Source organism: Toxorhynchites rutilus, chromosome 2 (genome assembly GCF_029784135.1).
Source record: "Toxorhynchites rutilus septentrionalis strain SRP chromosome 2, ASM2978413v1, whole genome shotgun sequence".
Lineage (NCBI taxonomy): Eukaryota > Metazoa > Arthropoda > Insecta > Diptera > Culicidae > Toxorhynchites > Toxorhynchites rutilus.
Window position 1 is genome coordinate 71261742 of NC_073745.1, and position 24230 is coordinate 71285971.

General features: G+C 45.8%; 1 protein-coding gene across 7 annotated transcripts in view; it reads left to right on the plus strand.

Annotated features, from left to right (window-relative positions):
- Window positions 1–253: 253 nt before the first annotated feature.
- LOC129769244 (arylsulfatase B-like) overlaps window positions 254–24230 on the plus strand; it is a 33349-nt gene continuing 9372 nt past the window's right edge. Inside the window, exons 1-3 of one of the 7 annotated variants that reach the window (XM_055771362.1) lie at window positions 254–874; window positions 19655–20192; window positions 20260–20512. In XM_055771362.1, the coding sequence (XP_055627337.1) occupies window positions 19680–20192; window positions 20260–20512 (766 nt within the window). In that variant the 5' untranslated portion in view covers window positions 254–874; window positions 19655–19679. Of the gene's footprint in view, window positions 881–943; window positions 1198–17520; window positions 17712–19158; window positions 19593–19654; window positions 20193–20259; window positions 20513–24230 lie in introns of those variants that run through there. The other 6 variants (XM_055771357.1, XM_055771356.1, XM_055771363.1 and 3 more) reach the window with 6 other exon arrangements.

Consider the following 24230-nt stretch of genomic DNA (forward strand, 5'->3'; position numbering starts at 1 on the left):
TATATCATTTTACGCGCAGCGCGCGTATAATAGAATAATTCGAAAACAACATGAATAACATTCACACTGGAATACTCACGTGACATCTACGATATTAATTCTGACGAATACTATAGACCATTTGCTCGTAAGACACTACTGACAAGCCGACAGTTAGTTCTGGGCCTCATTCCTGATAACTGGTTCGTTGCAGACAAATCGCAACAAACCGTGACGACAGTGTGGCTGCCTATAAGCAGTTGACACCAGCGCAGATCCCATGCCCATGTCCCATTCGAGCTGCGGACGCCGCCCAGTGAAGAGGTGCCATCGAACACAACACTGAAGTATCTGTGTATATCAATCGATTCTCGAACTGCCGATCGCCTTCATAAAAACAATTAATCTAAATTGCGTGCGTTGGCACGTTGATACGGACCAAGTGTTGCGCGCGAAAAACGTATTGAGGCGCCTCCCGCGGGTGGAACCCTACCGCGATCTACTGCGAGATGTAAACAATCGGTTGCTCCTCTGCCGGACAGAGTTTGTCCATTTATCCGAGAGTGATGTGATAACAGTTGTCTGCTGTAAACAAGAGCATGATAAGAGTCTGAAGGCAAGATTTGCAAACGAGAACACCTAATTGAATTGAGTCGTTTGTCGAATCGGACGTACAAAACTATGTGATAACTGAGTGGTTCTACAACTGAAGAAGACTAATTGTTCTCCGATCAGGGTAGTCTCGAGTTTCGGCTAAGTGATTGAGTGTAGAAACGTGATCATCACGAGATAGCAGTCTCCGCTTCCACTGGTTCATGGTCATCGAATCGTATTTTGAATGAACCTTTTAGATAGTCGTTGCGACTAACAGTTTGAAAGATCGGAAGTGTGAATAGTGAGTGTATTTAAATTTATTTTAATTTTTAATATTGAAACGGGTTTCTGCACAAAATTGAATTCATACGATGCATTGAACTCTTCCTGGTGATTCGATAACATATCTGTGCATAACAGCAGTGATCATGACTAACGCAATATGTCAATTTGTCTCGAACCAGAAGAAATTGGAAACGAATCGAGTAACTACCTTTTGCATAAGGGGTGAGATCGAGATGCTTGAATCTAGAGACAAGCACAAATGAGCATTAATATTATCTAGTTTGCATAACCGACACCAACAGAATTATTCACTCATAGATTGCATGGATTGCATAGATGGTGAGAAAAATATCGAATAACAACTAAACTTTAGGTAATCAACATCAATGGTGGTAGAACACCGAACGTGTTTTTCTTCATCAAATTCTTAAAATCATTCTCGCATCAAAATTATATTTATCAGACAGGGCTTCCAGCGCACATGGAAATCATACAGGGTTTCAGACCGTAATTTGGCAGATTTGTTTCATATTGCCCTGCACAGATAGCTACCAAAACAGCCACTGCTACGAAATGCTATCTTGTTGCACTTGTATCTCCCACCGACACATATTTGATCTCAGTCATACTGATCAGAAATTTTAACAGATTGATGGTGATCTGGTGACGATATGGGTCGGACTTGGTAAGTTGCCACTACTCATATTCCCCCAAACAGTACACAATGGTGTAGGAGGTGGATTTGAAAGGAAATTATCATTTAGATCTCGACATTTATTCCCTAGGTAAAATCTGTCTTCGACAAAGTTGTTGCATATGATAGAGCGCTCATTTTTATGTTATCAAAAATAGGTTGACAAAAATTGACGATGAAATATAAAATATAACTTTCTTATTTTTTATAGATAAAGATAAACATAGTTCAATGATGTTGTAGTCCCAGTTATTTGAGATATCTTTGTAGAACAAAGTTTTTTTTACTCTTGGAATAACCGATATAGTGCATTTTTTTCTAAGTTGCTTTAGGGTGACCATGAAAAAACTGTTTTTCGCTCTAACCATCAAACTGCCGCCTGCATTGTTACGAGTTGAAAAATTAAATGACACCTTCTGTAAATCCATCCAGTATGAAAAAATTCCATTCAAGTTGAATTTCTTTTCATCAGAGAAGTTCTCCTGAAATAGTGATACCCAGGGGATTAGCTTCCACATTAGTTTTTCGATCCGCAGCTTTAAAAATGACATTTTCATAGTTTGGGGAGAATTTTCTCAAAAAGGCCTGGTTTAGATAGCTTACCATTAACACGAATGAACAGTCAGAAGTGCAACAAAGTACTTCAGAATCATTTACTGCTTTTTTTCCTCAAAAACAATTTGATAATTGGGTAATTCGGCATCAATTCATAAAATCCGGAAGATCATGGCATGGTTTAATGAAAAGGGGCTTCAGATTCTGGATTGGTCAGCTTGTTTACCAAATCAAACCCCTGTCAAGAACTTCTGAGGAGTGATCGGATGAATAGTAAATGCAACTTACAAGCAGTATGTGTGGTTTGAAGAGCCTCACCGAGCAGTATCTTCTGCGTAGAACGAGATGCACACTACAACATGGCGCAGCTTGGTCGAAACCACCCCGAATGGGTTATTTGAACTAATTGTGAACTAAAGATGACCTACGAACTAGAAACATGTGAAATTGACGTTAATTTTGTGATGGAGTGAGAGTTTTTCCATCTGGTTCTATAGTTATGAAACACTGGAATTTTAGTTTTTCGAATGTTTCTCGCCTGGACATAACAATAAAGTTGAGATGGTCAGTCTTATAAGTGAAGATAGTTATTATTTCCTACACTATATACTTCGAATGAACCGACTTCTTATATATCTCTGGAAACTCAGAAAAATGAAGTGGTTCTATAGTTATGAAACGCAGTGAGCTGACACTGTGAGCCAACACAATATCACCTTGGTATCGTTGAAATGATGATTTTTTTCTATGAAATTGGAACCATTTCACTAACCCACTCCGCCATCTGCATTACCCTTATTCCTACACATTGATTGGATGTCTAATTCATTCGATAGAACGAATTTTTGCACACAATTTTGTGTTATATACAATATTCACGGGAACTGAGCTGAATGAAAGAATGCATAACCCATGAATTAGCTTCGCATTCGCTCGGGAAATATACCTCTTTTATTCGTTAAATTGTTCAATAGCTGACTGAATTTGCCGTCTAATGATATATATATTATATCATATATCGTAAGAACAATTCTGCGTAATTTGCATTTGAAATCTGTTAAATGCAAAATATCAGCTAAATCGGACTTGAAGGAGAGTGGCGCAAAGCGGTCAAAGTTTGAGTTTTTAGAAAATTTGAAAATTAGAGTAAAGGAAGTAAAGAAAATCGATGTTTTCAAAAAAAAATAATACCAAATGTCTTTAAATTGCATGAAACGATATCTACTGTCATCTCATTTTTATCGAAAATCGACATTTTTTTTCTTTTGGAATACGAGGCAAAACGTATAATTTTCGGTGTCGATAAAAATATTTTTCTCGATTTTTCATTCGAGAACTTGCTGCGAAATGTTTATTTACACGATGAAATACCCAATGCATAATATTAGCTCAATCGGACTATATTTACTAGTGTCGCAGATGTTTTTTCAGATAATTGTAAATATCGACATGTCATGCAATTTTATGGCATTTGGCATCAAAAATATTTTTTTGAAAACCTCGTTTTCCGGTGATTTTTCGGGATTTAAAAAACTTTAAAAAAATTAACATTGAACACGAAGATTCATATGAAAAATCGAGATGATCACTTTCATTGGCACCCTAAACCATACGCTTTGCCTCGTTCTCCGAAAAAAAAACTCGAAAAACTCAAACTCCCAGGGTGTCGATTTTTGACAAAACAAAATTTTCGATATGTTAGTATATCTCGACGTTTCATAAAACTTTAAGACATTTAGCATCAACATTTTTTTTAAACCCAGATTTTCTTTACTTGGGTGATTTTTCGATTTTCAAAAAACTCAAACTTTGGGTTTTGTTTTTAAGATGTATTAAATTCTATTTTGGAGTGAGATTTTTTATCAGTGCATTTAAAATGGGATTTTTCCTAAATAGTTCATTAATTTTCCAACAAGTTTGTCACATATCGTATATCAATCTGACATCTGGATTTTGAGTTACGATTTATTGTAAGAAAGATCAATGATTTTAAATACGTCCTTTTAAAATATCAGTCGTAATTTAAATTGATCTTATGATATCGAAAGTTGTAATTTTAGGTAGATGTACCATATTTCAGTAAAATCGAAGAGGGTCGCGTCAAAATTTACTATTTTTCGGATGATTTGGCATGGAATTGTTCAATATGTAAAAAGGAGAGAAGATAGAAACACTTTGGTTGAAAACAATATTTAATGCAAAGTGTTGGGATGAATTTAGACGTTTGTAATCGAACTTCTTCTTTGAAGCTTGTCGCTTTGTTTTTGAACAAAGTCGAACTCACGAGCGTTCACTTACTCGTGAGTTCAAAACTCAGGACCCTCAATTGGTCATCTTTATGTTGTTATAAAATAACTACGTCCACGCAACAATCATCAGCGATAGAGATCGATCCTCGGTCGAATGAAGATCGATTCATCAATACAACTGCTCTGCTCTGCAAGAAACGTCGGGCTGTTGTGCTATTAATAATCCAACAATGATCAAAATCAACTGTTTCCGTTGTCCGGTCTGCTGAACAATGGACGAACAAAAAGAATACTCCTACGTTGAAATGGCTGTTACTGTGTAATTTATCATAATGTAATGGAACAGAAGAAAAAATACTCTCACGCCTAAATGGCTACTAACTACTGAGTAATTTGCAATTTATGGAAACCTAAATATGTAACATGTACACGACTAAAACCCGCCTCTGTAACAGCTAAAATGCTTATGAGCCTGAATAAATAAACAAAATGGATAGAAAAGTCGTAAAAATTCAGTTATGTAACAGTTAGGAAAGTGGTTTGCAGCACAATAGAGTGTTCCCTCTTTTCGTTACACTCTAAAATGCGTAGACCGAATTAGCTCCATGTTGAATATGATTGAAGATTGCACATATCTGAAAAACTTCACGAAACTGTCCCAAATATAGTGCAAACTTTATTAAGCGTGTTACATCTATCCTGTTGTCAAGCGAAAAAAAAACAGCATAGAATATTTTTAGACGGCTATAAAGTTTCCTGAGCACTTCAAATATTTTGAACCGCTGGAAAAAATTCTACCCGAGCTCAATAGATTCAGTTCAAAAAAGATGTGGATCACAATTTAAATTGTTAAAATCTCACTCCCAGTGGCAATCAGTGGTGGTCGATTTGCCGAATGATTCGAATTCGCATTACTGCAATCTCTAGATAACGCGTGACCACAGTGCAAGGAATTTATACTAAGAAAAAATCCCCCCAAAACCGATCCCCCATTTTGACGTGCATGAGATTCCCACTCGGAGAACCACATTGTCTCATATAGAGTATGCAAAAAAAAAGTTTATCCACCCCCAGTGAAAAATAATATTCCTTCCAAAAAACCCACCTGAAAATTAAAACACGGTTGATTGTTGATCAATTTATTATTTATTTTTTTTTTTTTTTTTATTTGGCAGACTTATCTCACTTCTTAACTAGGCGAACCTAGCCAGAATTTTCACCTGCCCCCGGGCTTCTGAATGCCAAAGGGGGACTAGGCTCTGCGGAATGCACGTATCTGCATGCTCGTGCTGTTTTAGTCCTGACCGAGGAATTGTCGGACAATCGCGCAGGTGCTAAGGATGACCGACTTTTGGATGCCGGCCAATTCCTTCTCGATGTTCAACACCTTTAGCGCTTCCAGAAGTGTCTTCGGGATAATTCCAGTTCCAGAGAGAACGACTGGAACAATTCTTGGGACCTCCCTTAGCCCCCACAGTTCCTTGAGCTCCACGGCCAATGGTCGGTACTTGCAGATTTTGCGACCGTGGGTCTCCTCCAGATTCTGGTTCAGTGGAATAGCGACATCGATGATGGTGACTTTGCGGTCGCTCTTGTCGTAAACCATTATATCTGGGCGGTTGTGGTGGATCGAGAGGTCGGTCAGAACAGTGCGATCCCAGTACAGCTTGAAACGGTCATTTTCCAGGACAGGTGCAGGCAGGTACCGGTAGTTTGGTACGTTGTCTTCCAGTAGAGCACATTGGAGCGCCAGTTGTCGATGAACAATACGGGCCACGTTGTTGTGGCGCTCGGTGTAGGCTGCGTTGGCCAAAACGGGACAGCCTCCCATAATGTGCTCTATGTTTTCACCTGGTTGATGGCACATCCGGCAAATGTCATCAACGTCTTGATGCCAGACGTACCGCCTGCAGTTTCTCGTCGGCATTATCCTGTCCTGGATGGCTATCATGTCGGCTTCTACTACTGAAGAGAGTTCACCACGCGTTAGCCACAGATTAGATGCGGCCTTGTCGACGTGTGGCCGGTCCAGTTGATGGGGGTGGGCACCATGCACTGCCTTCTGCTTCCAAGCTGCAATCTTCTCCTCCACTGTCTGCAGATTGCAGTTGAGTTGGTACTCCGCTTGCGCCAAGTGCAGAGCGCTGTATCCTCTGTCGGCGGCGCAGACAGCCCGGTATAGCGCGTTTTGGTTGGCGCGTTCTGCGAAGTACTCGCGCAGTTGTCGTACCTGGGCAACACACAGTGCAGAAATGTCGACGATTCCAAGTCCCCCTTCTTTGCGTGGTAGTGAAACTCTCTCCAGTGCCGATTGAGGATGGTACATTCCGGCCTCTTTGAATGCTTTCCTCATCCTCCTCTCAAGGTCCTCTAGGTTAGTTTTGCTCCATTTGACTACACCAAAACTGAAGGTCAGCAGGGGAACCGCGAATGTGTTGATCGCGCGTACCTTGTTCCCCGCGTTGAGGAAAGTCCTCAGGACACAGTTCACTCGACTCAAGAACTTGTCTCGCAGCTGCGTCTTGATGTCGGAGTGGCGAATCCCGGTGAGCTGTCGGAATCCAAGATATTTATAGGATTCGCCACGAACCATGTCTCTTATAAACTCGCCGTCATAGACCTCGTAGCCTCCGGATTCGGTAAGTTGTCCTTTCAGCAGGTGGACACAGCGACACTTGTCGAGGCCGAACTCCATACAGATGTCCCTGCTTATGTCTTCGACAACCCGGATAGCTACACCTAGACGCTGACGTGAATCAGCGTAGACCTTGAGATCGTCCATGTAAAAGGTATGGGTCACTTCTTCGTGGGCGCCGTCGCCATACCTTATTTTATAGCCATGACCGTTTCTATTGAGCGTCCTACTGAGGGGGTTCAGTGCCAGACAAAACCAAAGCGGGCTGAAAGAGTCGCCTTGGAATATCCCCCTCTTTATCTGCAGCGTTCTAGACTGCAACACATTTTCCCCATCACTGAGGTGCAGAGACGTACTCCACTGCCTCATCGCATGCTGCAGGAACCTAACGACGACGGGATCAATTTTGTAGAGCTCCAATACCCGGACGAGAAACGAGTGAGGTATGGAGTCATAAGCCTTCCTGTAATCGATGTAGGCCATACTTAGGTTCCGCTGGTTATATACCGCCTGGCCGACTATGGCTGCGTCGATGATGGCCTGGTCTTTGCAGCCATGCGTATTTTTCCTGCATCCTTTCTGCTCTTCTGCGATGATGTGATGCTGTTCGCAGTGAGCAGAAACTTTGGCGGTAATTATGCTGCTCAGTATTTTGTACAGACTCGATAGGCACGTTATCGGTCTGTACTTTGATGGGTTCAATGTGTTGCTGTCTTTCGGGAGGAGGAAGGTGACGCCACGGGTGGCGAATTCAGGAAGGTTGTGTGGGTCACGTAGCACCTTGTTGAAGCACTCAGCTATCTTTGGATGTGCGACGGTCAGCTTCTTGTGCCAAAAGTTCTGGACACCATCGGGGCCCGGTGCTGCCCAGTTCCTCAGGTACCGCGAGGCTTCGCGGACATCGTTCTCTCCGACGATGATAGCTGGCATCTCTCCAATTTCACCACAACTCTCCTCCTCCCGTCTTAACCACATTTGCCCGTCGCGATGTTCTACTGGGGTCTCCCAAATACCAGCCCAGAAGTTCGTCACATCGCTAATATCTGGCAAACCTTCGCGGTAGTCGGGCTTCTCGTCGCTAATGTGGTCGTAGAACGCTTTTTCGTTATCTCTGAACATCCGATTTTGTTCCTGGCGCTTTGCAGAGTCAGAGTAACGTTTCAGCCGTTTAGTTAGGACGCTCAATTGCTGTACCAGTGTGTCGAGTTTTTCCGTCAGCTGGTGAGCTCCCAGCTGGCGAAGTTCAGTAGGCCGCACGATCACAGCAACTTGGCGACATAATTTCGCCGATCTGCTGCCTCTTTTGTACGCCATCAGTCTTCCAATTGCGGCGCGCTTGTTTAGGATCCGTTGCTCCAATCTCCTTCGCCATGGAGGCTCACGCCTTTCACGGAGATGTTGGAGCAGTCCGCCTCTTGGCCTAATACGGTATCCTAAACTTTTGGCGGTCGCCACAGCAGCACAGTAAACTTTCAGTTGCAGCTCCTCCATGTTCTCAGCATCAACCAAGTGCAGCGGAAGAACGTGCTCGTTCATGAGCTTTACTGCACTTGTCAGCCTGCGGGAATGCTGCAACTTCGGGATCCTGGGGCGCGACAAAGGGTCCGTGTCGCGGAACTGTGAGATCGCCTCGTCGTAATGGAAGACCAGATCGCGTAGTAGTTGTTGATCTGGCTGTGGATCTTCCGGCTCAGGGGGTTGTTGTACTGTGGCCTCCACTGGTGCTGATTCGCGTGCCCCACTCGCGAATGAATTGCTCAGCCGTACTGAACTTCGTCTCGACACATCGCTTGCTCTGCTTGTTCTGGAGCTTAGTTCTCTCTGCACCTGCTGCTTGATCTCGTCGACTTGCGTTTGGGAGAGCATATTGTTGCGTACAATCGCTCTACGCCTCGCGTTCATCGCGTTTTGGTCAAGCCTCCCGACGAACTCTGGATACGCTTCCTCGAACATTGCGAGTATTCGAGGGCGACCGCTCATGTCCGTCTCCAAAGCAGTGCAGATGTAATAGGCGCGGATCACGAATTCATTCATTTCATGTGTCCACATGATCCGTCGCCTAGTAGTACCCACAAGTGTGGACGACTGTCGTCTGACAGTCGCAACACGCCTCGTAGGCGCAGCGTTTCGTTGGTGATGTCGATGGCTGCTGTTTCCGTGTGGCGGTAGCTCTTCGGGTTGAACCCGGCTGGTGGCCCGCTCTTGCACATCGCCCTCCAGCCGCTGGCCGCTCGCTCTTACGCCCGTTCCAGGACCAGCTCCAGTTCGGGGACCCTCCTCGGGCGATCGCATTCTGAGTATTCTTCGTGAACGTAGCTCCATTTTCTGGGTGTATCTCCTTTGCCCGGGAGACAGCGGGTTGGCAAGGCCTCCATGACCCGGGAGGCCTTCCCCGGGAGAGATATAGCGCTCTGACTCGCTCGCACCCCCTCACTTAGCCACTTTCGACACCCGTTCTCGGAGCCAAGACCAGGTGTGTGTTTCCAGTTCACGCCCGATCTAAAAATGTCGTCATATGATCTTCGTGGAGGCGTGAGATAGGAACATTTGAGACCAACAGGTAGGCTCCTACCCTAGTGTTGATCCCCATTTGAGAACCATCTTTTTTTTTTTTTTTGGCAGACTTATCTCACTTCTTAACTAGGCGAACCTAGCCAGAATTTTCACCTGCCCCCGGGCTTCTGAATGCCAAAGGGGGACTAGGCTCTGCGGAATGCACGTATCTGCATGCTCGTGCTGTTTCAGTCCTGACCGAGAAATTGTCGGACAATCGCGCAGGTGCTAAGGATGACCGACTTTTGGATGCCGGCCAATTCCTTCTCCATGTTCAACACCTTTAGCGCTTCCAGAAGTGTCTTCGGGATAATTCCAGTTCCAGAGAGAACGACTGGAACAATTCTTGGGACCTCCCTTAGCCCCCACAGTTCCTTGAGCTCCACGGCCAATGGTCGGTACATGCAGATTTTGCGACCGTGGGTCTCCTCCAGATTCTGGTTCAGTGGAATAGCGACATCGATGATGGTGACTTTGCGGTCGCTCTTGTCGTAAACCATTATATCTGGACGGTTGTGGTGGATCGAGAGGTCGGTCAGAACAGTGCGATCCCAGTACAGCTTGAAACGGTCATTTTCCAGGACAGGTGCAGGCAGGTACCGGTAGTTTGGTACGTTGTCTTCCAGTAGAGCACATTGGAGCGCCAGTTGTCGATGAACAATACGGGCCACGTTGTTGTGGCGCTCGGTGTAGGCTGCGTTGGCCAAAACGGGACAGCCTCCCATAATGTGCTCTATGTTTTCACCTGGTTGATGGCACATCCGGCAAATGTCATCAACGTCTTGATGCCAGACGTACCGCCTGCAGTTTCTCGTCGGCATTATCCTGTCCTGGATGGCTATCATGTCGGCTTCTACTACTGAAGAGAGTTCACCACGCGTTAGCCACAGATTAGATGCGGCCTTGTCGACGTGTGGCCGATCCAGTTGATGGGGGTGGGCACCATGCACTGCCTTCTGCTTCCAAGCTGCAATCTTCTCCTCCACTGTCTGCAGATTGCAGTTGAGTTGGTACCCCGCTTGCGCCAAGTGCAGAGCGCTGTATCCTCTGTCGGCGGCGCAGACAGCCCGGTATAGCGCGTTTTGGTTGGCGCGTTCTGCGAAGTACTCGCGCAGTTGTCGTACCTGGGCAACACACAGTGCAGATATGTCGACTATTCCAAGTCCCCCTTCTTTGCGTGGCAGTGAAACTCTCTCCAGTGCCGATTGAGGATGGTGCATTCCGGCCTCTTTAAATGCTTTTCTCATCCTCCTCTCAAGGTCCTCTAGGTCAGTTTTGCTCCATTTGACTACACCAAAACTGAAGGTCAGCAGGGGAACCGCGAATGTGTTGATCGCGCGTACCTTGTTCCCCGCGTTGAGGAAAGTCCTCAGGACACAGTTCACTCGACTCAAGAACTTGTCTCGCAGCTCCGTCTTGATGTCGGAGTGGCGAATCCCGGTGAGCTGTCGGAATCCAAGATATTTATAGGATTCGCCACGAACCATGTCTCTTATGAACTCGCCGTCATAGACCTCGTAACCTCCGGATTCGGTAAGCTGCCCTTTCAGCAGATGGACACAGCGGCACTTGTCAAGGCCGAACTCCATGCAGATGTCCCTGCTTATGTCTTCGACAACCCGGATAGCTACACCTAGACGCTGACGTGAATCAGCGTAGACCTTGAGATCATCCATGTAGAAGGTATGGGTCACTTCTTCGTGAGCGCCGTCGCCATACCTTATTTTATAGCCATGACCGTTTCTATTGAGCGTCCTACTGAGGGGGTTCAGTGCCAGACAAAACCAAAGCGGGCTGAAAGAGTCGCCTTGGAATATCCCCCTCTTTATCTGCAGCGTTCTAGACTGCAACACATTTTCCCCATCACTGAGGTGCAGAGACGTACTCCACTGCCTCATCGCATGCTGCAGGAACCTAACGACGACGGGATCAATTTTGTAGAGCTCCAATACCCGGACGAGAAACGAGTGAGGTATGGAGTCATAAGCCTTCCTGTAATCGATGTAGGCCATACTTAGGTTCCGCTGGTTATATACCGCCTGGCCGACTATGGCTGCGTCGATGATGGCCTGGTCTTTGCAGCCATGCGTATTTTTCCTGCATCCTTTCTGCTCTTCTGCGATGATGTGATGCTGTTCGCAGTGAGCAGAAACTTTGGCGGTAATTATGCTGCTCAGTATTTTGTACAGACTCGATAGGCACGTTATCGGTCTGTACTTTGATGGGTTCAATGTGTTGCTGTCTTTCGGGAGGAGGAAGGTGACGCCACGGGTGGCGAATTCAGGAAGGTTGTGTGGGTCACGTAGCACCTTGTTGAAGCACTCAGCTATCTTTGGATGTGCGACGGTCAGCTTCTTGTGCCAAAAGTTCTGGACACCATCGGGGCCCGGTGCTGCCCAGTTCCTCAGGTACCGCGAGGCTTCGCGGACATCGTTCTCTCCGACGATGATAGCTGGCATCTCTCCAATTTCACCACAACTCTCCTCCTCCCGTCTTAACCACATTTGCCCGTCGCGATGTTCTACTGGGGTCTCCCAAATACCAGCCCAGAAGTTCGTCACATCGCTAATATCTGGCAAACCTTCGCGGTAGTCGGGCTTCTCGTCGCTAATGTGGTCGTAGAACGCTTTTTCGTTATCTCTGAACATCCGATTTTGTTCCTGGCGCTTTGCAGAGTCAGAGTAACGTTTCAGCCGTTTAGTTAGGACGCTCAATTGCTGTACCAGTGTGTCGAGTTTTTCCGTCAGCTGGTGAGCTCCCAGCTGGCGAAGTTCAGTAGGCCGCACGATCACAGCAACTTGGCGACATAATTTCGCCGATCTGCTGCCTCTTTTGTACGCCATCAGTCTTCCAATTGCGGCGCGCTTGTTTAGGATCCGTTGCTCCAATCTCCTTCGCCATGGAGGCTCACGCCTTTCACGGAGATGTTGGAGCAGTCCGCCTCTTGGCCTAATACGGTATCCTAAACTTTTGGCGGTCGCCACAGCAGCACAGTAAACTTTCAGTTGCAGCTCCTCCATGTTCTCAGCATCAACCAAGTGCAGCGGAAGAACGTGCTCGTTCATGAGCTTTACTGCACTTGTCAGCCTGCGGGAATGCTGCAACTTCGGGATCCTGGGGCGCGACAATGGGTCTGTGTCGCGGAACTGTGAGATCGCCTCGTCGTAGTGGAAGACCAGATCGCGTAGTAGTTGTTGATCTGGCTGTGGGTCTTCCGGCTCAGGGGGTTGTTGTACTGTGGCCTCCACTGGTGCTGATTCGCGTGCTCCACTCGCGAATGAATTGCTCAGCCGTACTGAACTTCGTCTCGACACATCGCTTGCTCTGTTGTTCCTGGAGCTTATTTCTCTCTGCACCTGCTGCTTGATCTCGTCGATTTGCGTTTGGGAGAGCATGTTGTTGCGTACTATCGCTCTACGCCTCGCGTTCATCGCGTTCTGATCAAGCCTCCCGACGAACTCTGGATACGCTTCCTCGAACATTGTTAGTATTCGAGGGCGACCGCTCATGTCCGTCTCCAAAGCAGTGCAGATGTAATAGGCGCGGATCACGAATTCATTCATTTCGTGTGTCCACATGATCCGGCGCCTAGTGGTACCCACAAGTGTGGACGACTGTCGTCTGGCAGTCGCAACACGTCTCGTAGGCGCAGCGTTTCTTGGGTGATGTCGATGGCTGCTGTTTCCGTGTGGCGGTAGCTCTTCGGGTTGAACCCGGCTGGTGGCCCGCTCTTGCACATCGCCCTCCAGCCGCTGGCCGCTCGCTCTTACGCCCGTTCCAGGACCAGCTCCAGTTCGGGGACCCTCCTCGGGTGATCGCATTCTAATTATTCTTCGTGATCGTAGCTCCATTTTATTGGGTGTATCTCCTTTGCCCGGGAGACAGCGGGTTGGCAAGGCCTCCATGACCCGGGAGGCCTTCCCCGGGAGAGATATAGCGCTCTGACTCGCTCGCACCCCCTCACTTAGCCACTTTCGACACCCGTTCTCGGAGCCAAGACCAGGTGTGTGTTTCCAGTTCACGCCCGATCTAAAAATGTCGTCATATGATCTTCGTGGAGGCGTGAGATAGGAACATTTGAGACCAACAGGCAGGCTCCTACCCTATGTTGATCCCCATTTGAGAATTTTTTTTTTTTTAGTGGCAGACTTATCTCACTTCTTAACTAGGCGAACCTAGCCAGAATTTTCACCTGCCCCCGGGCTTCTGAATGCCAAAGGGGGACTAGGCTCTGCGGAATGCACGTATCTGCATGCTCGTGCTGTTTTAGTCCTGACCGAGGAATTGTCGGACAATCGCGCAGGTGCTAAGGATGACCGACTTTTGGATGCCGGCCAATTCCTTCTCGATGTTCAACACCTTTAGCGCTTCCAGAAGTGTCTTCGGGATAATTCCAGTTCCAGAGAGAACGACTGGAACAATTCTTGGGACCTCCCTTAGCCCCCACAGTTCCTTGAGCTCCACGGCCAATGGTCGGTACTTGCAGATTTTGCGACCGTGGGTCTCCTCCAGATTCTGGTTCAGTGGAATAGCGACATCGATGATGGTGACTTTGCGGTCGCTTTTGTCGTAAACCATTATATCTGGGCGGTTGTGGTGGATCGAGAGGTCGGTCAGAACAGTGCGATCCCAGTACAGCTTGAAACGGTCATTTTCCAGGACAGGTGCAGGCAGGTACCGGTAGTTTGGTACGTTGTCTTCCAGTAGAGCACATTGGAGCGCCAGTTGTCGATGAACAATACGGGCCACGTTGTTGTGGCGCTCGGTGTAGGCTGCGTTGGCCAAAACGGGACAGCCTCCCATAATGTGCTCTATGTTTTCACCTGGTTGATGGCACATCCGGCAAATGTCATCAACGTCTTGATGCCAGACGTACCGCCTGCAGTTTCTCGTCGGCATTATCCTGTCCTGGATGGCTATCATGTCGGCTTCTACTACTGAAGAGAGTTCACCACGCGTTAGCCACAGATTAGATGCGGCCTTGTCGACGTGTGGCCGGTCCAGTTGATGGGGGTGGGCACCATGCACTGCCTTCTGCTTCCAAGCTGCAATCTTCTCCTCCACTGTCTGCAGATTGCAGTTGAGTTGGTACTCCGCTTGCGCCAAGTGCAGAGCGCTGTATCCTCTGTCGGCGGCGCAGACAGCCCGGTATAGCGCGTTTTGGTTGGCGCGTTCTGCGAAGTACTCGCGCAGTTGTCGTACCTGGGCAACACACAGTGCAGAAATGTCGACGATTCCAAGTCCCCCTTCTTTGCGTGGTAGTGAAACTCTCTCCAGTGCCGATTGAGGATGGTGCATTCCGGCCTCTTTGAATGCTTTCCTCATCCTCCTCTCAAGGTCCTCTAGGTTAGTTTTGCTCCATTTGACTACACCAAAACTGAAGGTCAGCAGGGGAACCGCGAATGTGTTGATCGCGCGTACCTTGTTCCCCGCGTTGAGGAAAGTCCTCAGGACACAGTTCACTCGACTCAAGAACTTGTCTCGCAGCTCCGTCTTGATGTCGGAGTGGCGAATCCCGGTGAGCTGTCGGAATCCAAGATATTTATAGGATTCGCCACGAACCATGTCTCTTATAAACTCGCCGTCATAGACCTCGTAGCCTCCGGATTCGGTAAGTTGTCCTTTCAGCAGGTGGACACAGCGACACTTGTCGAGGCCGAACTCCATACAGATGTCCCTGCTTATGTCTTCGACAACCCGGATAGCTACACCTAGACGCTGACGTGAATCAGCGTAGACCTTGAGATCGTCCATGTAAAAGGTATGGGTCACTTCTTCGTGGGCGCCGTCGCCATACCTTATTTTATAGCCATGACCGTTTCTATTGAGCGTCCTACTGAGGGGGTTCAGTGCCAGACAAAACCAAAGCGGGCTGAAAGAGTCGCCTTGGAATATCCCCCTCTTTATCTGCAGCGTTCTAGACTGCAACACATTTTCCCCATCACTGAGGTGCAGAGACGTACTCCACTGCCTCATCGCATGCTGCAGGAACCTAACGACGACGGGATCAATTTTGTAGAGCTCCAATACCCGGACGAGAAACGAGTGAGGTATGGAGTCATAAGCCTTCCTGTAATCGATGTAGGCCATACTTAGGTTCCGCTGGTTATATACCGCCTGGCCGACTATGGCTGCGTCGATGATGGCCTGGTCTTTGCAGCCATGCGTATTTTTCCTGCATCCTTTCTGCTCTTCTGCGATGATGTGATGCTGTTCGCAGTGAGCAGAAACTTTGGCGGTAATTATGCTGCTCAGTATTTTGTACAGACTCGATAGGCACGTTATCGGTCTGTACTTTGATGGGTTCAATGTGTTGCTGTCTTTCGGGAGGAGGAAGGTGACGCCACGGGTGGCGAATTCAGGAAGGTTGTGTGGGTCACGTAGCACCTTGTTGAAGCACTCAGCTATCTTTGGATGTGCGACGGTCAGCTTCTTGTGCCAAAAGTTCTGGACACCATCGGGGCCCGGTGCTGCCCAGTTCCTCAGGTACCGCGAGGCTTCGCGGACATCGTTCTCTCCGACGATGATAGCTGGCATCTCTCCAATTTCACCACAACTCTCCTCCTCCCGTCTTAACCACATTTGCCCGTCGCGATGTTCTACTGGGGTCTCCCAAATACCAGCCCAGAAGTTCGTCACATCGCTAATATCTGGCAAACCTTCGCGGTAGTCGGGCTTCTCGTCGCTAATGTGGTCGTAGAACGCTTTTTCGTTATCTCTGAACATCCGATTTTGTTCCTGGCGCTTTGCAGAGTCAGAGTAACGTTTCAGCCGTTTAGTTAGGACGCTCAATTGCTGTACCAGTGTGTCGAGTTTTTCCGTCAGCTGGTGAGCTCCCAGCTGGCGAAGTTCAGTAGGCCGCACGATCACAGCAACTTGGCGACATAATTTCGCCGATCTGCTGCCTCTTTTGTACGCCATCAGTCTTCCAATTGCGGCGCGCTTGTTTAGGATCCGTTGCTCCAATCTCCTTCGCCATGGAGGCTCACGCCTTTCACGGAGATGTTGGAGCAGTCCGCCTCTTGGCCTAATACGGTATCCTAAACTTTTGGCGGTCGCCACAGCAGCACAGTAAACTTTCAGTTGCAGCTCCTCCATGTTCTCAGCATCAACCAAGTGCAGCGGAAGAACGTGCTCGTTCATGAGCTTTACTGCACTTGTCAGCCTGCGGGAATGCTGCAACTTCGGGATCCTGGGGCGCGACAATGGGTCTGTGTCGCGGAACTGTGAGATCGCCTCGTCGTAGTGGAAGACCAGATCGCGTAGTAGTTGTTGATCTGGCTGTGGATCTTCCGGCTCAGGGGGTTGTTGTACTGTGGCCTCCACTGGTGCTGATTCGCGTGCCCCACTCGCGAATGAATTGCTCAGCCGTACTGAACTTCGTCTCGACACATCGCTTGCTCTGCTTGTTCTGGAGCTTAGTTCTCTCTGCACCTGCTGCTTGATCTCGTCGACTTGCGTTTGGGAGAGCATATTGTTGCGTACAATCGCTCTACGCCTCGCGTTCATCGCGTTTTGGTCAAGCCTCCCGACGAACTCTGGATACGCTTCCTCGAACATTGCGAGTATTCGAGGGCGACCGCTCATGTCCGTCTCCAAAGCAGTGCAGATGTAATAGGCGCGGATCACGAATTCATTCATTTCATGTGTCCACATGATCCGTCGCCTAGTAGTACCCACAAGTGTGGACGACTGTCGTCTGACAGTCGCAACACGCCTCGTAGGCGCAGCGTTTCGTTGGTGATGTCGATGGCTGCTGTTTCCGTGTGGCGGTAGCTCTTCGGGTTGAACCCGGCTGGTGGCCCGCTCTTGCACATCGCCCTCCAGCCGCTGGCCGCTCGCTCTTACGCCCGTTCCAGGACCAGCTCCAGTTCGGGGACCCTCCTCGGGCGATCGCATTCTGAGTATTCTTCGTGAACGTAGCTCCATTTTCTGGGTGTATCTCCTTTGCCCGGGAGACAGCGGGTTGGCAAGGCCTCCATGACCCGGGAGGCCTTCCCCGGGAGAGATATAGCGCTCTGACTCGCTCGCACCCCCTCACTTAGCCACTTTCGACACCCGTTCTCGGAGCCAAGACCAGGTGTGTGTTTCCAGTTCACGCCCGATCTAAAAATGTCGTCATATGATCTTCGTGGAGGCGTGAGATAGGAACATTTGAGACCAACAGGTAGGCTCCTACCCTAGTGTTGATCCCCATTTTTTTTTTTTTTTTTTTTCTTTCTTTATTAAAGAGATTTTCAGCCAATTTATTATTATTATTTATGTAAAAACAATGACAATTCATGTGAATTCAAAATAAAAAAAAACAAATTCATTTGAGACGTGAGGACATCGACTCAACAAACTCAGCAGTTGTTTCCGTGGTGATTTTTCATTCAGTTGAGATCACCTGCCGCAATTGCTGAATGCTTGTTGGTTTTTGCTCCTGGAGCTTAATTTCAAAATTGATCAGATATGCTAGATCGGATTAAGGTCGGGAGACCGGGCTTGGCACTCCATAACCTTGATACGATTTTCCTAGAACCACTACGATACCAGCTTTGAGAACGTATATCTGCGACCCAACTTTAGACACTGGTAGTTTTCGCTTTAAAATGTCCGAATAAATCTCCTTGGTCATGATTCCATCGATGAACTCAAGTTCTCCTACGCCGGATGTAGCCATAGATCCCCACATCATGACTCTACTTGCAGAATAAAATCATGCTCAGTTGGTAAATCAATGTTGGTAAAATATCTCACCACCGCCATGCTTGACTGTAGGCCGTAAACTATCCTTTCACCGGTTCGCCGCCATTTTCTTGTGATACCATCAGACCCAAAAAGGATTACTTTCATCACTGGTCCATTAAATGAGGTCCTGGGCCATGGCTTTTTAAGTGCTACTCTGCCCTTCTTATAAAGAAGATTTCGTACGGATTGTGATGTCGGTTGAATGGAAAACTCGCTTTCAATCTGTTTCGCAATTTTCGGAACTGATAGTACCCGGTCCAGCTTCATCTTCATCACGATAGCTCTGTCAATTCGGCCAGTTGTCTTTGAAAGACGCCCCGATCGCTTAGCTGGTGAGATAGAACCACGCTTTTTGTACATCTGCACAAACCTAGCGACCGTATCTTTATGAAGCTGGACAATATCGACAATATCACGGTAGCTTTTGCCGGTTTTGTTATGTTTCCTAATCAAATTTCGGATGCTGATCGAAATTTGTGCTTTTTTTGGCATTTTTCCATAAATAACTTCCAATTTCGGACATGAAACTGAAATTTTGAGCACGTAAACTTCAAGGACCCTGAATGACAGTTAAACATAATATTTACATTCGAGATAGTTGCAGAATACACACGTAAACTCTGTAAAACAAACTTAAATCTTAGTATCCGTTTGGGGGTGGATAATCTTTTTTTGCATACTACTTGTTACATAATGCTTGCTCCGATTTCTGTGTAATCGAAAAAAAACAACAGATTTGACAAAATTGTTCCGGATTTTAAAAAGTTGCGAAAAGCACAAAAATCTTGAAAAGATGCGCAAAAATAAAAAAAATAGTGAGAATTTCAGAAAATCATTGTCATAACATTTTAATTTCAAACAATTTCCCTGCTTCGAAACAGTTCACATGTAAATGAATTTCTTCGAAAGGCTTATTTATCATAGAATAACAGGCAGATAGAGTTATCTGCGGTCATAAAAATAATCACCTGAAACAAGGGATCTTTGATGTACATCGATTTGCTTTCGTTCCGTCAATTATAAAAAGGCATGTTCTTTTTGAAACCCCATAAAAGTTAATCTGTAGATAAAAGTAACACCATACCCATCTCCCCGCAGTGGATTGTGCTCACCTCTATTGTAATTGCTCCGAGTGCCGTTCGACGAAATCGAATTACAAAAAGAAGTCATTAAACTAATCGATGTCTCGCCGAGTCATAACACACCTATGATGCAACAGATGCAACTCGGCGTTGAAATGAAAAGTACCGGGAGCAACTCGTAAACTTGTTTGCTAACGCATTGAAGTGCTCCCGGGGAGAGAATATTAGTATCAGTTTGTTCAACTGTGTGATTTTTAAAACGTTCTCGTTTGAATATTTATGGCTTTTTCTCTAGGTAAGACAGTCATTTGTTGACGATTATGGAAACGGCTAGAACACTTTTTTGGGCTTGCACCATCTTGCTCACCCAAAGCATAATCAGGGGCAACACCATTGAACATGCACAGCGACCTCACATCATCATCATCATGGCAGATGACATGGGCATTGATGACGTGAGCTTCCACGGTTCGAATCAAATCCTTACGCCCAACATTGACGCGCTAGGCTACGATGGTATCATCTTGAATCGACACTACACGGCTCCCATGTGTACACCATCGCGAGCTGCCCTGATGACCGGTAGGAACCCCATCAGTACCGGAATGCAACACTTCGTTATCGATTCTGACGAACCGTGGGGACTCGGATTGGATCAGAAAATTATGCCGGAATACTTCAGGGAAGCCGGCTACCGGACTCATCTGGTAGGAAAATGGCATCTGGGATTCTTCACCAAACAGTACACGCCCACAATGCGAGGATTTGACACGCACACAGGCTACCTCGGACCATTCATTGACTATTGGAATTCCACGTCGAAGATGCCTTATGTGGGTATTAGTCGATGCAGCATTCATAGATATATCAGGACGCACTCTAGCGTGGTTTTATTTTCAGAGAGGATACGCTGGGTATGACATGCGCCAAAACTTGGAAGTGGATTTTAACACGAGTGGAACATACATAACGGATCATTTCACGGACGCCGCCAGTTCTATTATCCTGAAACATAAACCAGAAGAGCCTCTGTTTCTGATGGTGAACCATCTAGCCCCACATGCTGGTAATGATGACGATCCGCTGCAGGCACCGGACGAGGTTGTCCAGCGGTTCAAACATGTCTTTGACGGCGATCGGCGCACATATGCAGGTATGTTTATGTGTTTAGTTCATTTTATTTTATTCAGTACATTGGAAAAGACTAACAAATATGCCTAGCGATATGTAATAATTCGCACTACACTGGCGGCCCGTACGCATTACCACAATTTAATTCGCGTTTTCCCTATATTAGGCTGGTTATCTCATTCATTCATTCCTCCGATTTGTATCACTCTATATAAACAGTCAAGTGATTATAAAACAGTCTTTAAATTTATAATGAACATACAAACATGTGTACTACACTGCGTTTCACAACCAAGTATGGAAAAGTTCACTCGCTCATCTCTCCACACCTATTTATAAATCACTCTTGTATCATGGCGAAAAGAATGCAGCAAGTAATCGCGAGATTGCACGATGAATCGTTTTACACTCCCCGACAATCTTCATTCGGGACTGATAGTGAACATAACAAAACAAAGAGTGGAAAACAACATTCAATGAATGGATACTCCTTTGGAAAAATCGCACGAAACCAAATAACGAGTGAGTCAAAATAGACTGAATCTGTGTGTATGTATGATTTAATTTTTCCTTGTACTCTTTTCCTTATCACCATTCATGTGCACATGAATCCACCTTCCCGCTCACCAATAACTTGCGTTAGTATGGTCTTTTGCGTTGACTTAGATCGTTTCATAATAGAAACAAAAAAATGTCATTGCAATAGTGCACAGGAAACAACTCGATTTCAACTATCTACCTATATTTTACTGCCGCGAACGAGGCTCAATGATTGCTATTTGAGTGAAAAACGAATGATTTATGACACTCGCTGGCTCACGCAAAAGTTTCCAATTTGATTCTATCACCATCTAACGTCATTCCGAGAGGCAAATGAGGGAATGCAAAATTCTCTGAGATTAGATAAGCGTAATCGAGACAGTATTTTTCCGTTCAAATCGAGAATGAACTTTGCGAAGATGATAAGTGAATGTTTTCTGTCTCAAATAAAGTGAGGCATAAACGGAGAATATAAGGGTGAGTTTTATCTGTGTATGAGTGCTGTTGAACGAATTTCGATGCGATTTTGCCCATACCTGTTCACAACTATAGAACCACTGATTTTTTTTGAGTTTCTAGGGGTATGTAAGAAGTCGGTTCAATTGAAGTATATAGTGTAGGATATAATAACTATCTTCATTCAAAATACTGGCCATTTGAACTTCATTGTTGTGTTCAGGCCCGGGACAATACAAAAACTAAAATTCCAGTGTTTCATAACTGTAGAACCAGATGGAAAAACTATCACTCATTTACAAAATTAACGTCAATTTCACATGAACTACAATAAGGTTCTAATTCGTAGGTCATCTTTAGTTCTTAAACAGATCAAATAATCCATTCGGGATGGTTTTGACCAAGTTGCGCCATGTTGTAGTGTGTATCTCGTTCACTCATACTTCTTGTAAGTTGCATATACTATTCGTACAATCACTCCTCATAAGTTCTTGATAGAGTTCCGATCTGGCAATAAGCTGACTAGTCCAGAATCTGAAGCCCCCATTCAATAAACCATGCCTTGACTTTCTTGATGTTATGAGTTGATGCCAAATTACCCAATTATCACGGTGTTTTTGATGCAAAAACAGAAGTAAATGATTCTTCATTGCTTCATTGCACTTCTGACTGTACATTCGGTGTTGATGAAAAGCTATCTGAACCCGGACGTTTTGAAAATATTTTCCTTGAACCATCAAGCTGCCGCCTGCAAAGTTATGAGTTGAAAAATTACATGTCACGTTCCGTGAGTCCTTCCAGTATGACGAAATTCTATTCAAGTTGGATTTCTTTTGACGTAGGACTACGTCTAACCGGAAGATATAGGGGGTGAAATGGAAATCTAGGTACTGAACAAGTAGGAAAAAATGCAAGATTTGGAACGCTTATAACTCGAGCATTTCTCAATAGATCGCAAAGGTTTTTGCATCAATTGATAGGAAATATATCTACGCATCTATTATAATGAAAAACATTTCATTTTTCTTGAGATAAATAATTGAATAATTGTGAAATATCAAGCATTGTCAAAATGCACTATGTGCCCATTTTTGATTGGTCCATTTTGTGCTCCTCAAATCGTACCGACCAAAACGGGCAACCAGAGCAGCAGCGAAATAGAATGAAGCACGATTGGAAAGGAAAAAGAAAAAAATGAACGAAACATTGGTCGCTGTCTCACACATGCGTAATTCTCGAGCCAGCCAGTAAGCTTAAAAATCCCCGCTCCGCTGCCGTAACGATCATTCTCATTCAAACCGTACACCACATCGGTTCGCATCACAACACATCAACAAACCAACCCAAGCAGCCATTTCTGGACATGGTAAAGGAGGAAAAGTGAAGGGAAAGGCAAAATCCCGCTCGAACCGTGTTGATCTGGAGTTCCCCGCAAGGGTAGTTAGGCCGAGCGCGTTAGTACCAGTTCACCAGTCCACCTAGCCGGCGTTATATAGTTTCGGCCGCCGAAGTGATCGAGTTGGCTGGTAAAGCTGCTCGCGACGATAAGAAAAACCGCATTCAGAACAGAATACATTCAGTTCGGTGGACATCAAGACAACAACAGGCAGTTGCAGCGAGTGGCGAATGGCAAACGCAATCGCAAAACGGCAGCAGGTAGCAGAAGAACAAAGTTTGTTCTTTATACAAACTGCTTTGGTGGCAAATCCAGAACAAGGCGGCATCGAGGGCGTTCGAAATGGTTTTTTTCAAAACCACGAGTACAAAGTTTTCTAAATTGGAATCATTCCATAAAACAAGGCGCTTTTCAGGGCCATTAAACCTTCCAAAAAAGAGTTTAGGAAATACAGTTCAATGCTTTCTAAAACATTATCCAAAATAATAATAAAACACAAATTGATTTTTTCAAAATTTGTTTGCCAGGATCTGATGAGTATGTGATTTTGGCAGTTGTTCTGAGCTTATTGATAGTTGGGGACTTTCAAGATTATTCAATTTTCACCAATTCTTAAATTGTTTCCAGATTGAAAGTACAGTAATTTACAATTAGTTCGACATTTAGCTAATTCGACGGACATGTAATGCGACTTATTTAGTTGGACATTTTTGTAAACATAGAGATCCAAATTATGACCCCACATTGAAAGTCGACACTGTACCACTGTCATCGCAAATGTTCAATTACAGGTTAAAATCGCCTCCAATGCGACACTGAGTGGCGCTTCGGCACGTCGCATTGAATGTAATTTACTGTACAACATGTCACAAAGCTGGATGGGAAGAAATTTTCCAACTGTGAAAGCTGTGGCGAGTGGCAAATGCAATCGCTAAACAGAAAGGTTTAGCCGAACAAGATGGGGATATCGAGTAATAACAAAACAATAAACTCTTTAGATTGAAGATAATTTTGTGATCCTGAAAAGGACCCTTTTTAGCCTGCATGTGAATCCAACGAGCGAACAAATCGTAATGAATGTATTTTTTTGCCATCGCTCCCTTTTAACGCACATTCGTTCGTCTCGTTGTACTCGCCCCTCTGGCTGAGTCTGCCGATTTGTCTCTATCCTGTGAGTGTGTACCGCTAGAGTATAAAACACGCGGACCCCAAAAAATATCTTATTTTCTTTCAAACCGTAAACCCGTGTGGTTGTACGGCATCGGCATCGTGGACGTAACAAAGGAGGACAAGTTAAGGGAAAGGCAAAGTCCCACTCGAACCGTGCAAGTGTGCAGTTCCCTGTTGG